General features: G+C 26.4%; 3 protein-coding genes across 3 annotated transcripts; 1 reads left to right on the forward strand and 2 right to left on the reverse strand.

Moving 5' to 3' along the window:
• Positions 1 to 4,719: 4,719 nt before the first annotated feature.
• PCYB_147780 (VIR-like CYIR protein) lies at positions 4,720 to 5,355 on the reverse strand (the record flags this gene model as incomplete). Its single annotated transcript, XM_004225249.1, has 1 exon — positions 4,720 to 5,355. A coding segment is annotated over one exon (636 nt), but the record flags the coding sequence as incomplete, so codon positions are not given.
• A 5,812-nt stretch (positions 5,356 to 11,167) lies between these two features.
• On the forward strand, positions 11,168 to 12,023 carry PCYB_147790 (VIR-like CYIR protein; the record flags this gene model as incomplete). Its single annotated transcript, XM_004225250.1, has 2 exons — positions 11,168 to 11,185; positions 11,334 to 12,023. 2 exons carry the CDS (start codon positions 11,168 to 11,170, stop codon positions 12,021 to 12,023), a joined length of 708 nt encoding a protein of 235 aa, XP_004225298.1.
• Positions 12,024 to 16,157: 4,134 nt separating this feature from the next.
• PCYB_147800 (hypothetical protein) lies at positions 16,158 to 16,791 on the reverse strand (the record flags this gene model as incomplete). Its single annotated transcript, XM_004225251.1, has 2 exons — positions 16,158 to 16,592; positions 16,615 to 16,791. 2 exons carry the CDS (start codon positions 16,789 to 16,791, stop codon positions 16,158 to 16,160), a joined length of 612 nt encoding a protein of 203 aa, XP_004225299.1.
• Between the last annotated feature and the right edge of the window lie 421 nt (positions 16,792 to 17,212).

Consider the following 17,212-nt stretch of genomic DNA (forward strand, 5'->3'; position numbering starts at 1 on the left):
TAAAATTATAAATTATCTATCTGAAATTAATACATAAATAAAGAATAAAATGTATATCCTAACTTTGCTGTGCTTTAAAGCATTAGTATCATAGGTTATGATATATATATTTATTTTACTTTTATTTAATATATTTTTTTTTTAATTTTTCACACTCGTTATTCGCATTATTTTGTCAGAATAATATTTAGTCATTATAAATTGATTTTTTTTATTAATATTACATGTGTTATTTATAAGTACACTTGAGATATTAGCCTATAATTCTCATTGTTTGGGTGACATTTAATGTATATATTCACATAACATATATTTGCTTAAAATATCATTTCTCTTTAGCTTGCAAATATATGTATATGACAAATTAAAAATATTTTTTAGTTTAGTCCCCCTAACTTATTATATTGAATAAATTATTTAATTTCTTTGTATGATATTTAGGTAGTTGCATTTGTTACATTGTTTTCGTTTTCCAAAATTTTTTATTGTCATATAATTTTAAATAGTTTTATTGCTAATAACTATGAACTTTAATCATCACTGTATATATATATATATATGTCAATTTAAATTTTTTCGAATTCAATATTTAATAATTATTTATATTGCAATACACCAGGTGTATTCTGAATTAATGAAAAATATGTAAAGGACACATCTTGAAATTGCCAATTATCTGTCACGATAGCAGATATAGAAGGAGAAAAGGATTTGTGCTATTATTTTGAAAATTATGAAGGTACAATAAGCAATAATTCAGATAAAGGTAAATGCCAAAATTGTTACCCATATGCTTCTTATATTGATAAAATGTATCTGAAATATTTTATCGATAGTTATGATCTTTGCTGTGACTACTAAAACGTGTATGAATACTTCTATTGATATATTAAATGTGATGATAAATATGAACCTAATAAAGTCTTAGTTATGTTACGAAGTTTAATTGATAAATTAAATATAGAAGAGACGAAGCCCCGAAAAATGTTACACCTAGAGAACCTGAAGCACCTGTGAATTCTCATTCGCAATATAATGGGCCACACAAGATAGGCGAAGTCGAGGAGTTTACTTTTGCGTCATTTGCCTCTATAGAAGCTGAGATAATCATTGATTCCTCTAACATTATAGAAACGATATGTAATACATTAAAAGGAAATTATTTTGTTCAAATCGGCATAGCTGCTGTAATACTGGGAACAATTTTAGGCTTTTACTTTTAGCTTAGGGTGGGAGTAAATTCATTCGTAACATATAAGTATTTTATGTTAATATATATAATTTATATCTTTCTTAAATTGTAATTATGATGTAGATACATTGCTCTTTTTACGTTTTACCTTTATTTAATAGATTACTCCATTTGGATCTACGTTAAAAAAAAAAAAGGAGATAAAATACAAGAAAATATAGGAGTAATAACTACCGTGATCTTGAATAGGAATTGCCATCACACGAGTTAGAATCTGCGTTGATATATTCATTGACGAGACCACTATACATGGATTATCATCGTACGTGAAGATGATTGGACTAGTTATACATATAATTCAAAATCCTTTAGAAGGGTTATATAAAGAGAAATACTGTCTCATCTGAAGCGGTAAATTTGTATTTAATAAAAATGAGAAAAAAAGGTGATATAAAAGATAAGATAATAAAAACGAATCTAAAAATTAAACAATCGAGAAGGGGTAGTTCTGAGAAATGCCTTATTTTTGTAGATATAACTTGTGTAAATGTTCATAAGCGGAAAATAATTAAAAATGGGGGAGCGTGTCTTTATATAATATAATATAATATCATATAATATAAAATGCCCTACCAGAACTGATATTAAATTTCGTATTAATAAAGGAACTAGCGGGAGTGATGCATATTGTATGTATAATAAAAGGCAGGCCATAAGTGAAATTTTACAAGAAATATTGAAAAATATTTATACAGTATTAAAATAAAAAAAGGCAAAAATTGATCTACATAGTTCGTGTTGCAATCTATGATAGGGATTTTTTACTAAAGGGTGTTCCTAATTTGTTATATTTAGAAAACTGAGGAAGAAAATATTAATCATTTACAAACAAGACAAAATTTATTAATGAAAATATGACCAAATGGTGTATCGCAGCGTTTTCGAAAATGAATCCTTACTTGGACAAGCATTAGTATGGGCACATACAAATGTAATGGAAAAATAAGAAGAAATGTCTTTCCATTTTTTACGTTTTATGCAGAACATTTAAATTTTACTAATTTTTCTGTTTTGTTGGCAATTTTATTTTTTCGTCATTGTTTTTGATTGAATAACTTATTATAGTCAAAAAGTTCCCCTTTTTCATTATTTTATTGTCAATATGATTCTTTTTGTGCACAGGTTATCCATGAACTTAGTTTTTAGGATTTATCTTAATTTATCATTATCATTATAAATTAACTATTTTGATTAATTTGTTCATATTTGTTTGCAATTGTAGAAAAAACTTTTTCTATTTAACAAAACACGTATGACACATAAGAAATTATATGTTGCATAAAACAAATGAATATTTGATTGTTTACAAATTTACACATTATATAATAATTAATTTTGAGAGCACGTCATTTCATCTGACGTCTTGCTTTAATTATATATACAGTATTTATATATATCTCATACATTCTGTAAACATTACCACACGGTTGTTTTAAACAAAGCGGTTGGTGCTTTACTATGTAAATAATATATATAAACTACAAAAATTAGAGTATTTTTTAGCAGCTATTATTTTATAGAATATTTTTCAGAAAAGAAAGAATAAATAATATATGTATGTAAATTATAAAAAGTTATATTCACACGCCTTTAACTTTAGAATTTTGTTAGTGCGAGAATAATGCTGTGTTTTACATTACACACTAAAATAATATATATAAATAAAAATTCTAAATCTTTTACTAAACAGTACATAAGTAATCCACAAAATTGTTATATTACTCAATGTGCCTTCTAAATAGTTTTAAAAATAGGTCCCATTTCATAATTCCTCTTCTACAGAATGAAGATGTGTAATGATCATTCATGTTTATCTATGAAGAGGTTATTTTGGTTTGTTCGCATCTGTTTACTATATAATAATTTACACTTCTAATATTGTAAAGCGCGCTTCCAATGAGAGATATCTTTTGATATTTATTTTTCCTGAGAGTGTGAAATGTTGTTTAAGAAACTATATACACATTATTCTAGTATTATTTCTTTCATTCTTCCTTTTTGATCATTTCTAAAGTCCACACTTTAGTGTTGCTATAACAATTTAATATTTGTGGGGCATAAAATTTATAATATATATTATGTCCGTATCATACAAAACATTTTTGAAAGATGCGTAAATTTCTAGTAACTACCAGCAGAAATGAAGTTTTAAGCTTTCTTATCATTTACTTCAATTTAACTTTACTAATCATTTTTTTTTTTACACTGCCTGCGAATAAATTTTTAAGGTAAGGTGAAAAATGAATTAGCTGCCTATTTTAGGTGATATATACATATTTCGTCGTTTTACGCTGTGTAGCCAGTTTAACAAAGGTATCCTTAATAAAATTGCAAAAGATATTATTTTCAGCTACTAACTATTTATTCATTTCGTTATTTTTATTCCCCCCTTTTCTATAATATAATTTTATAAGAACCTTATGCTACGTTTTCACAATTTTTCCACTATCAGAATTTTCTTACATTTGAGAATATATAATCATAATTATTACAGTTATACTTTAATATGCCAAAGTTCAGTAGCACTTTTATACACTGCCAGTATGTATCTGTGCCTATGTATATCCCTTTACATCTACAACTTTTATTTCTTTGTACTATAATAAGTAATTTGTTTAATTTTATATATATCATTTATTGGCAATTAACTTACAATTTGTTTGATATTATAAGCATTTATTTGGAATTCCATGTGACAATTTACGTCTAATTATATGACAGAATCCATATTATTTTATCTAAAATACATGACAAGTTTGGACAAAATTATTATCATCATTTATTGAGAATTATTTAGATATATTTATTTTTATCCGCCGCATTGCACAAATGCCGTAAAACATTTGGCTTTTTTATATAGATTTATTTTAAAGAATTATTTCTGTATGCTTCTTAACATAGTTGTTCTACATCACTTAAGGTTTTTTTCTAAGATTACCACTATGAGTATCATGCAAAGTAATAAGGCATATTCCTTGGGCCGTTGAGATTATATGGATAAGTATATTCTGAATGGAAATTATAAGATGGTTCTCTGTAATATTGGTTAAATCGAGGGGCGATTCGCCTTTTACGTCGAGTCCATTTCATCATCCAGGACCCGAAAGATGTAAACTAGAAAGTAAAGGAATAGGCATGCAATACAAATATTTTTAAACCATTTATTTATAATAACTACAATATATAAATGTTTACGCAAAATTGTCATATTTGCAAAAATTATTTTTATTTACCCCAATTATAAACGAAAGGGCGAGAAGTAGCAATATTACTGAAAGAGCAATTAAAGGAAGATTGGTAGCTGAACGTTCTATAGGCGGATTATTCGTTTCAAGAGCATCGCCAGCAGGTTCCAAATATGGTTGATATGGTGCTGCCTGAAGCGAAGTTTCCTGATGTGAAGCTGCCTGGCGTGAAGTTTCCTGACGTGAAACTGCCTGACGTGAAACTTCTTGCCTTTGATTAACCCGATACTGGGATGCAGCATCCGGTTGAACTATAGGTTGATACAAATTTCTTGTTGATGTCTTCACATATTCACGTCTTCCATCGGGTGAAATTTTAAATGTGCATGGTAAGTTATATAAAAGGGTCCTAGGATCATAATATTTATATATTTCATAAGAACTTGAATCTTCATCCTGGTGTTTATTTAAATTAAGTGTAAGGAACTGATCATACAAATCACTCTTATTTTCAAGGTATTCATAATATTTACCGCAAGTAGAAGAACTATGAGTACAACTTTTCTTAAAAGTGTTATAATCTTCACAGTACTCGTAAAATTCCTTTCTCACGGTCCATTTATCATCAAAAACACTGACAGGTTCAGGCTGACAATTATTTAAATTTCTTCTAAATGAATAGTTCACGAAAAGTTTCCATATACGAGCATATTCATCATAAAGATTTTTTCTATCTATTTTATCAAAATTTAAAGTAAAAAATTGTTCTATTTTATTATACAACCAATAGCTCAAAAGTTTATAACGATTGCAAGGAATAGATTTATTAACATTTATTTGAACATTATCATTTAGATTTTTTAGAAGAATTCGACAAAGTGATTTAATAGTTTCGTTATTTTGGTATTTGGAATCCATTAAAACACAGTATTTATTATATTTATCTAATGATAATAATCCAAACTTTTATAAAACAATTGCGAAGGTAATTCTGCAGAACAAGATTCCTTAAATTATATATAAAAAATAAAGAGCTATAAATACTTGTATGTTTGGGGAAAGGAATACTTCATTATACACATGTCATGAAAAAGAACACATAAATATAGAACAATATATAATAATTATTAATGGTCAATGTATCGTTACCGCCATTGTTTTGTGTTTTTATTTTTATTGGTGGTTAGGTGATCTGATATAGACTTAGTTTTTAGCTAGTTCGCAAAGTAAAATATTTATGTATTTATTATTTGAAAACTCAAATTATACAGTACTCTTTTTTGCGCAACAAATGCGCAACTTTTTAATTTGGTTTCTAGTATCATTTTTTATATATACCATTCCATTCTATGGAAAATGTGTACATGTGAATATAGGTGATATATAAAATAAGTAACGTTTATATGATTATCTTGTTTTAATTGTGTGCAAATAGAAATATGTATCATGTAAAAGTAAACATTCGAAGTAAAAATAGAAATAAAATGATTCTGAAAGAGTTATAAAATTTATTTAAAACAAGTATATTAAGTAAAATATTATGTAGAAAATGATTAAAGTATTAAAAGTACAGCACATGGGAGAAATGTGCGACGTTACTTTTTCATTAGTAGTTTTCTTTGGATAACTGATAAAAGAGAATAATGAAGCGTTATTGAATTAACGACATACATAGATTTGTTAGGGGGGAAAAAAAATTAATAAAAGGAAAACATTACTCTGTTTTTTTATTATGGAATATGATTAATTTTAACTCTATTTTGTTATAATAATAAAACAATTGATGAAAATAAGTAACACAATGACAATAATTTACTACATTTATTAACCAGACAAATACTCTCTTGTGAATAATGAGAGAATTCCAAAGAATTGTTTTTATATCCGCATGAAATATTTTAATAAAGGGGGGAGGGGGAGGGGGGTATTATTATATTAATTATTGTGTGTGTAGGTTGTAGAAACATCAATAAGTGAAAGCAATTTTAATATAAGCTGTACTCTAGTAATTATTTTTTGTTTATATAGAACATTAAATAAATGTTAGGATTATCTTTCAAATGATATAGAAAAAATAGAAGCTTAAGGAAAGATAATAGTCGTATTTTTTTTTTCCAAGAGTTGTTCTTGCATATACATATTAGTAGAATTTATATTTTTTTCTATTACATACACAATTTATTTTATTATTATTTGAATTCATTTCTGTTCACGTTATGATTTTCAGTATTTTTTTCAAATTTAATAATTAACGTTAATAAAGAATTGCATTTATTGTTTTGTTCTTTTCTTTGAATTTGCTATATATCAGTCGCATTATTACATTGGTACTATAGGAGTGACATATTTGTATAGTATTCATCTTTTGTATAATATATTTTTTTGTAGAAATAAAATTAGTCATATAGTTCAACTATTCGTGAGAAAAAAATATGAGTTTCGTTGATTTTTTTTACGAGATAAGTCTTCTTTCATTAAAATGCAATCACATTTTTAATAATTTTACATTTATGCTTTTCCATGAATTTCCTAAATAATAATATTATCGACCATTAAATACGTAATAGGAGTAGCAATAAAACAAGAAATAAATTTATGTTCTATGTAGAACATTCTACAAGAAAATATAAATGTTTGTTCAGAAACAAAATGATAGACATGTTTATGAATGAAGTGTAAGTATAAACAATAAGTGCATTTCAATGTTGGCATTAGAAATGTTGCACTATTATATATTTTACTTTTTATTTTTATTCGTTTTGCGATGGTTCTCTATATCTAAAGGGGAATAAAAAATATAGGAACATTTAGTATAATACATATAAATTAACAATAAACAGAATAGTAAATTGCTATTAATTTTTATAATAAGTTTGTTCTCTTGTAGCATAAATTTGTATTTTATAAATCTCGTTAAGTGATGTGTAGCTATTTTTATTATATAAATTTATCAACGTTATCCATATTTGTTAGGTATATTAAAGCATATTATTTTACAATGCTATATGAAAAGGTTATGTTTTATAAATAATATAATTTTTAAAAAGGATTATATTAAATATAAAGCGATAAAACATGTTAATTAACTAAAAAATTACTAAAGAAAGGAAAAGAATACAAAAACGATAAGTTATATAAACGTGAACATGTAATTAAGAATAGCTGTGTTTAGTACACTAATTAACATGTTACCACATTTATGATGAAAGGGTACACTGTGATCTTGTACTATATGGCAATGCAGTGTATAGTTTAAAAAATGTGAATCCACTGATTAATAAATAACAAACTAGTGCTGTGTAACTAATCATTTTATCAAAAAAATAGTTATATATTATAACAACGTAACGTTGGTTAGGGCTACACGTACTGTTGTTGTCGTTGTTGTTGTAGAGGAGACACGCAAAAGCGATAAATGAAAGGTTGATCCGAATAAATTAACTTTTGCTTATATGTACTGAAGGAAACACACTTAAAATTTCCCCTTAGAAATTTGTAGAAGAGTAAGAAAAATGTAATAATTCTATTCAGGTGATGTTTTCGTAGCAAATTTATGCTAAAATTTATGTTTTGTTGAAAAAGAATTTTTTCATATTTTTTGTCCCTTAATGGTAAAATGAACTATTTTCTGTAATTTTATGTTATGAATGTTATCCTATGCAGAAATTTTAGAATTAATGTGTGCTAATAACGCGCTCTTTTTATCGTGATCATTCTTTTTTAGTCTATTTATATGTATTATTTTACTTTTATATTTTTTCCTTTTACTTATTAGATTCACCTGATCTGATCATTAGAAAAATATTTCATTATATTCATTTAAAGATGCATCATCTGAATATTTTACCTTGAATTTGTTCCATACTTTCACATCTTCCGCACAAACTGAGGTTGTAAAGTTTGAATACTTCTTTTTTTTCGGTACATTTTATCATTCCATTTTTTACTTATCCTATGTGTCTTGGGATTATTTTGACTATCATAATGGGCCATGTGCCGTGTAGATATTTTGTGCTCCAAAAATTGACTCTCCGTATAATAGTATCTGCTGTAATTATGTCTTTATTTTTTGTCTTTTTTTCTTTTTTTTTCCACTGAACAGGATCCCCAAAGATGTGTACCATAAAATGGAAACGACCGGTTTTAAAAAATGAATTCGTAATTAAAATAAATTGTTATAAATATATTAATCCCACTAATCATATTGATATTTTTATTATAAAATCTTTTCTATACCTTTAAAAGAAGCCAAGATAACGCACCTAATGCCAAAATTACTAAAATAGACATAATATACGTTTTAAGGGGAATCCCCAAGAGTAAATGCTCTTGTGCTTCCGTTTCGATGCCTACAGTATCATGTTCTTCCTATGTATTTGGATATGTATGAAGAGCAGTATCATTATTCATTGTAGCGTTTTTTTGAGGAGAATAAATAGTATAGCCATAGGTATCATCTCTTTCAGGAAAGGGTTGTGAATTTTCATTACTATGATGATTACGACTGAGTAAACTATTTCCTGGGCATTGTGATTCCTGGACATACTTTAGTTTTTCAGGGTCTTTCATTTCTCCTGCAGGTGGCTGATTTGCATGATTTTGCAATGTCTGTATTTCATTTGGGGCCCCTAACAGCTGTTTTTCTTCAGGTTTTCTTATTTCAGAATCTAGATTTGATGGGCGATATGCAGTGAGAGGAGTACTAATGCTACAGACAGAGTGATGGTTGTCAGCAATTTGATAAGTTACATCGTTCGATGTCTCTGAAGAAATTATATATGCCGGATTTTTAGATCGATTATAGAGCAGTTTAAAAACAGTCACAAATTCAGGACCTTTAGTACAAATTTTATTATAAATAAGCTCATATTGGTTAAAAATATCTCCCCCCATATTAAATTTGCCTAAGCCGTATTTATCAGTTTTATGATTTGATTCTTGGCTCACATCAGGACTACCTTCTATAGGTGAAGCACTTTGAGAAGAAACGGTTCCATTAGATATGTGCCCTTTTGCATAATTTAGTGCTTGGGGAGCACTAACTCCTGGAATAGATGAAGCAGAAAGGTGGGTATTATTCCCAGACGGTGGATCTGAGGTAGCACCTGAAGTGTTTGGTGGTATTATTTGTTGTAAAGATTCTGGTTTCATGTCTCCTCTTTCTGAGTTTTCACCAGCAAGATGTTGTTAATTATTTTCTAATAACCTGTAAGACTCTGGACGTTCTCTTGCTGTTATCTTCGCTGTATGGCTTGACATTGTTTTGTTTGACTCTTCCGGTGATATTACTTGTTTTTCGCAAGATTGTCCTTCACACAATTCATTTGTCTCAGATTTTAATTTATTTCTTTCTTTATCCGGTGTAGACTCCTCAGAAAATTTAGGACATTTAGTAGATTTATTTAATAATTGGGTTATATCCTTTTTTATATCTAATGAATATCTTACATCTTAATAATTATAATATTCTTCATAAGATTCCTTTTGTTCATCTAAACATCTATTTAAATCGTAACAATCAGTAAGAATATTTGCATCATCAGTACTATTAAATTCCGTCATTCTTTTTTCAATTTTTTCTGAAATGTCCATGTGTATAAATTTATACATTCGTCATTATTCAAACGCGTATTGGTTTTATAACTCACAATTTCCACCGTAGCTGCCATTTTCGCTCTGTTAATTCATATTATAATTTTTTTTTTTTTTACAGGATTTAGGATATTTTATTTTCACCCTTTTATGTCATTTATTTGTACAAAATAAAAACTTATAGAATTTTTTTTAATTTTACATATGCGCGGTTTTACAGTAGCTTTTTTAAAGGCTTAATATTCTTTGCGCTTAATGGATAATTTTATTATTTACAATTACGTGCAATAAACTGTCAGTATCACAAAGAATTTAAAGGCAATAGTCTTTTTTTTATTATAAGCATTAGAATATTGCCAAATTATTAAATTTATAAAACATTTTTCACGACAATATATAATTATATTTTACAGAATATAAAGAAATAATACTACACTCAAATATTGCATACAAATTGGCGATGTCATTTTAATATTTTTTCATTTATTATTATTATTTTTTTAATATTTGGGGTAATATTTAATATTTAAAGATAATCTATATATTATTATTTACGCGGTTGTGAAAAATGTGATGTACTTATTTGATTTAACCCTTTTACTAGAAAAGAAGGTAATTAATAATCGATGAATAAACTACTTAATTTTTTCGTAAAATGCATAATTATGAATAATAAACTTATATAAAAGTGGAACAAAACTTTATGTACATATTTATATCACGAAAAAATACCCTATAACTCTTTTACATATTTACAATAACTTTTCCAGTTTTATAAGATTAATAAAATTGTACAGGCAATTATACACGTGAAGAACGTACAAAACAATATATTTTTGTATATTATAATTCTATTATCTATGTTTATTCAAATTAAAAAATTTCTGTATTAAAAAATATATATTTTACATTATATTGTATGAATAACAATGCTTCTTATAGTTATAAAAGCAACAAGGACATAATTTGCGCTGCAAATGTTTAGATAGACCTTAAATTTGTTAAAAAAAGATACAACACACAACAGTTATGTTTATTAGTACCGTTATTTTTGGTACATTTTTACTTATATGCTGATAATTTTAATTACATTTTTATTACTTTAATATATTTCCCAATTCAAAGTAACATTTTAAACATGGCAGATGACTATGATGTAAATTATCCTTTTTTATTAATTTCACTATATATAGACTTTGATATAATGGATTGTTATTCATAAAACAAAGGGGGGAAATAATTCCTTCTGAAAGATAATAATTACTATCTTTATTCATGTTTTATTTTCTTCCGTTTATTTATAGTATGAACACGTGAAGACGTTTCCTACCTATGGAAGTAAATTACAAGAACTTGAACGTTTTTCTAACATAAGCTATAATACAAATGATCCAATTGCAATGTGGTGTATGAAGAATATTCATTCACATGGAAAATTTTTCTTCATTGATTTGTGTATAACCCTTAATAAATATTTTCAGTATTATGATAAACTTAAACCTGTTGATAGTAAACACTGTGAATACTTAAGCTACTGGTTAAATAATAAAAGCAAACTTCATAATGCATTACCACTATATAAAAATATACTAGATGGTGATAATTCCTTAAATATATTTGATAAACGAATTCCAAATATAGACGCGTGCAAGTCTAAACTAGTCAATTTGTCGAATGAAGTAGTTAAGAATATTAATAAGTTAAACAATTTGAATGAACAGTATCTTTTTTTAATAACTAAGCATAAAATTGGTTGGAGTACCCACGATGAACTGTGCAGTTATGCCGAAAAATTTGCAGAATTATATAATAGTGCTATTATGGAGTGTTTTAAAGATTTTAACAATAAATATTGTAAGGAGCTAATAGAATTTAAAGTTAGATTTAATAAATACAAATCGTTTACAGATACATGTACCCTCATACAGCCCTTACGTTCCATACCTGGAGCAATGTCTCAGGAATTAGATGCAATAAAAAATATTCGCATATAGAAGAGATTGCTTCTACTTATACAGTGGATACTTTAATGACTGTTCTTAAAGTGCTAGGAGGAGTTGCTGTGCTTTTGCTTATAGCTAAGGTTAATAAAAATATCTTTTAAAATGTTCAAATTAATAGACATTTTTATTAAGATTCTTTTTTCTAATTAAATTTCATTGTAAAATAAAATTATTTTTAAATGAATAAATGTTACTCATATACACATGTATATATTTTTTAATATTAGTTTACCCCATTAAAATCATTGCTACGTTCGCGAAAGCAAAAGAAAAAAAGGGGATTTTATGGTGATAGTGATGAGAAAGACGAAGATGAATCGTACAAAGATGAATCATTTGGCTACGGATCATATGGAGATGGCTCATATGGAGACAATTCTTATGGGTATGGATCATATGGGGGTATATCATACATGGATAGATCATACACTGATGATTCATACGGAGATAGATCATACACTGATGATTCATACGGAGATAGATCATACACTGATGATTCATACGGAGATAGATCATACAGTGACGAATCATACAGAGATAGATCATACAGTGACGAATCATACAGAGATAGATCATACAATGACGAATCATACCATGATATATCGTCCCGAGACAGGTCACACCGAGATAGGTCATCCCAAGGTAGACCGTACAATAATGATTCACATTATTATGAAGACGAAGAGCCAAGAGAACATAATATGGAATATAACCTGAAGTATTCTTCATCAGGAAATAATTATTATTAGTGTAATAAAGAACGAAATTTTGTTTTGATGAATTAGTATAAGGGGATAATAAAATAAAAGAATTGTTACATTAAAAAATAAAATAATTCTAGGAAAGTGAGCACATAATTTATTAATTACATTATCACAAAAATAGGGGATGTTCTATATTTGAAAATAGAGCCAAGATAGTAATCTTATTTCGTATGTAAACGCCAGATCAACCGAGTTGATAAAAAATACTAAACGAACGTGTCGCATTAAAATGTACAAATTTTATAGTAGGGGGAAGTCATCATGAACATATTGACAAATTCTTAAATATTGCACTTGCCGTATTTCTTTGGTGGAAAAGGTGAATGTATAACTGAAGGGGAATATTTATTATAAGAAGTACATTTTGTTACTTACGAAGATAAAAGAGCTATGGAAAATGTTAACGAATTAGGATACGTGCTATGATTAGAGATTTCACTGAAAAAATGTAAGACAGAAAAAAGTGAATTATGAACAGATAATGGGGAAAAAATAACGAAATATAACATATAATTTGTTCGTTGGTACAGAGCTATGTGATAAGTGGTATGTGTTATGTGTGAAAGGTTTAGTTTTTACCTTTATGCATAAAGTTAATTAATTAATAAGATGTCCACATGAAAGAGCCCATTTCATTTATGAACATCATTCTGAATAATTACGAAGTTTTGAATGTTACAAGAAAAATGCATTCCCCCCATTAATTATTTTTACAATAAAATCATAGATTTATATAGTAGATGTTTAATTTAATTAATTGAAAAATAGAACACTCCATAATGCTCACAATAATGTTTAGTGAAATTATTACTTATAATTTAAGGATGTTGTGTGGAATTCAATTTTTAAGTATTGCACAACACAGCTGTTTTGATTTCCCAGTTGTAAATATGTATAAATAATTGAGAAATTAAAAATTTGTGCTTACATTTTTTTTGTAAATTTTGTTATTCCTTTTATGAACATTGTGTTTGTTAGGCAAATAAAAAAGGAAACTTCCAATGATATAACATATTTACATAAATAGTTTACTTCCCAATTTTCATTTCTAATTTATAATTAGAAATGAAATTCAGGAAATAATTAAGCAGTATACTTTTTGAGCATATCTTCTTTGGAAAATGTGTTTATGTATACATGTATATGGACATGTAAATTTTTTTTTTTAATGTGCTTAAAAAATAATTCAATTTTATTATTACATTTCTTTGTTATTTATTTGTCTTTCTTTTTTCATTTAACAACTGAATATAAAACAGTTGCCATGTAAATATGAGCACTGATTCTTTCTAAATATATATATTATCTTAATTAATGAACAACAGCTCATGTTTTTAATAAGAAGCATTCGTTTAGATATAAAAATAACTATATGAAGAATAAAATGTAGTTTAATTAAAACTTAAAAGTTACTCGTACATGTGATAATGGTGTGATTTACCATTTTGCGGAGGTCAAATATGTTTATTACTTTCTTATCGAAACTTTTTTTCGTCGAATATGTAAGCTTTACTATGGTAAGAAATGCATCATACTGTGAATCTATTTCGTATTAATATTGTCTGATACATTAAACTGTTCATTGAAGAGCTAATATAGGAAGAAAACTAAAATAGTGTTATGAATAAAAAAAATAATGTACATTCACATTGCAGTAAAACCGTTCGTTGCCCACAAAAATTGATGTTTTTTTTTTATAATTCCTAAAATAATAATACATTGCAGAAACGTACTGTGGTTTCATTCTACATCTTTTGTTCGTACTTAAGATTTCACGTTTTATTTTTATTTAATATGAAATAGTTCACAAGATAAGTGTTAAGACAAATGGAATAATAAAAGTCAGGAAATGTTTATTTTTAAAGAATTGTTAAAATTAAAAAAAATTGCTTAGTAGAGTGGCACTATAATTTGATGAAATAGTAATAACGTAAATAAATATATATATTTAGATTTTCCTTCTTACTTTCCATTGATCTGTTTAAGATGATGTGTAAGTTATTAATAATAGAAATAAGAATAGATACGCAAATATGAAGGGGCAGTATAACATATAGAAAATTCTTGTGCTAACGATATAAATAGCATATAACATTTTAAGCTGATAAGGTTACGTTTAAATCATCAGTTTTATTACCTTTTTATAACATTAATTTACATGTGGTATAGTTTAGAAATTCCCCTCAATACACACAAAACTGTATTAGATGGAAGATGTAGTGGATCTATGGAAATTAAGAATAAAATAAATTTTTCTTGCGTAAAAAAAGAAGTAACTGACGAAAGTTACATACACGAGCAAAAGCATTTTAAGTAAAAACCATTAGAATATACGTTTATCAGAAATTAGTTGGTCGATATATAATAATGAGATTCGTCTAAATAAATATAGGAATCGAGTCGTTACAATTGGGGTAGTGACCCATATGGTGTAAATATATAAGGAATGAGTATTAATTATTAAACAACTTCCACGCTAGACGAGGAAATAATATAATACTAGAAATTAAGAGTGATGGATTTAGGGAGCTACATGTACTTAATACATGGTTATAGGTTTATTAAAAAAAATCATAAAAATGTTAATTAAAAATTGCTATCTTTTAACGACTTTTAAAAGAGGAAACCTTATCCTTCAAACATATAATGCACATTGTAGTGTGATTATTATCAGTCATCCTTTGATAAATGGTTTTTGTAAAGAAAAAGGGATAGCGTTTTTTGAACAGTTATAGACGAAATGTAATATATATGTGTATTATATAACATAGGAAAAAATGAAAAAATAATAAAACAGAAAATACACATTTTCCAAAACATACTGAAAATTAACAACTTTAGAAAATAGTACAATAATCAGATGTCTTAATTACTCAATACAAAAATTGAGGTCCTTAAATAAATAATAATTTAAAATCTTATAACTATATCAGGAGTACATATATATATTATACTTATGTTCGTATAAAAAATTTATGCAGCTCCATATCTATACACAGCATTATTATCATTGCTAGATAGTTCAATTTTCATAGGACTTCACAATTTTAACTCTAATTTTGAATCCATTTTTTACAGAATTTACAAGACATAGATTTGTGTTTATGTTTGTTTTAGTTCTCTTTTCCTATATCGTTTTTGTAAGCCATTATACATATAAGGCTATATAAATCAATATAAATTTACATTATTTTTTATTTGGGTAGTTCTACCATATTTCATTTCACCAAATGATTCTATTTTTTTTTATCATTAGCGACTTTTATATGAATATATATATGCTATTCTTTTACAAATGTTATAACGTTGGTTGCAGCATTTTCATTCATCAGTTAGTTCTGCTTTTAATTTCATTTTTACTTTACAATTCATCTAAATATTCTTTTAAATTATTATAGTATTGTAATGGGTCAATATCTTCATGATCACTATCGTCACCGTTCATTTGGTTAAAAGCATTTTTCTGAAAATGTTTATTATTCTTTAATGCATTTAAATGTTTCATGAAATTTTTATCTTGTAATAAGTTTTTTAATTGTGTTTGAAAGACATTATTTTGCATTAATTCATTAAATTGCTTTTTAAAATTATCATCATTTGACAAAGTACTTAATTTTTCTGCTAAGTTATTATCAACTCCACCAAATAATTTGTTTATACTGTTCTGTAAATTTTTAAATTGATCTTGTATTTCCCCTTCGTCATTTGTTCTTTCATTTAATATTCTATCACATTTTTTATTTAACGAATTGCTTAGTGCGCTACCCTTGTCGTTTGATGCACTGAGACTTGGGGACTAAAAATTAAAGCAAACATACAATATTTAAAAATGTGTAATTATTTAAACACTCATAAATATTGCCATTTTTAATTATAGTACAAATTAAGGAAAAGGTAGAGGAATTTTTCAGCGTGTAATAGAATAATACCTCACGGTAATATTGCCATGTCCATATTAAAACTGAAAAGGTAAACGTTTTGCTAAAAAGAAACATATTGGCTTTTTATCTGTAAGCTGCGTGTTTATGGCCAAGAAGTTTTTACAGAAATTAATCTATTGTATATATAAAACAGTATATAATAAGTTTTTATATTGCAGTTTTAAATAACTATTTTACATTTTATAAAAATATAGAACAATTGTTCACCTAATTTAATTGAATATAATTGTTATTATTTATTATATATATTGAAACGAAAGCTTATACAATGAAGACATTAGGTAAAAATATATCAGTCATGTTTCATATGAACTTATTAGAAATTAATATATTTAAATAATCTGTATAAAAAAATATTAAAAATATAAAATATTCATAAAAATTACAATTTAATATATGTAACAAATCATTTACTTCAAAAGAAAAAAAAAACGTTTAGAAATATAAATAAAAATATAGTTTGTTTTTTGATGCT

This window comes from Plasmodium cynomolgi, chromosome 14, assembly GCF_000321355.1.
Source record: "Plasmodium cynomolgi strain B DNA, chromosome 14, whole genome shotgun sequence".
Taxonomy (NCBI): domain Eukaryota; phylum Apicomplexa; class Aconoidasida; order Haemosporida; family Plasmodiidae; genus Plasmodium; species Plasmodium cynomolgi.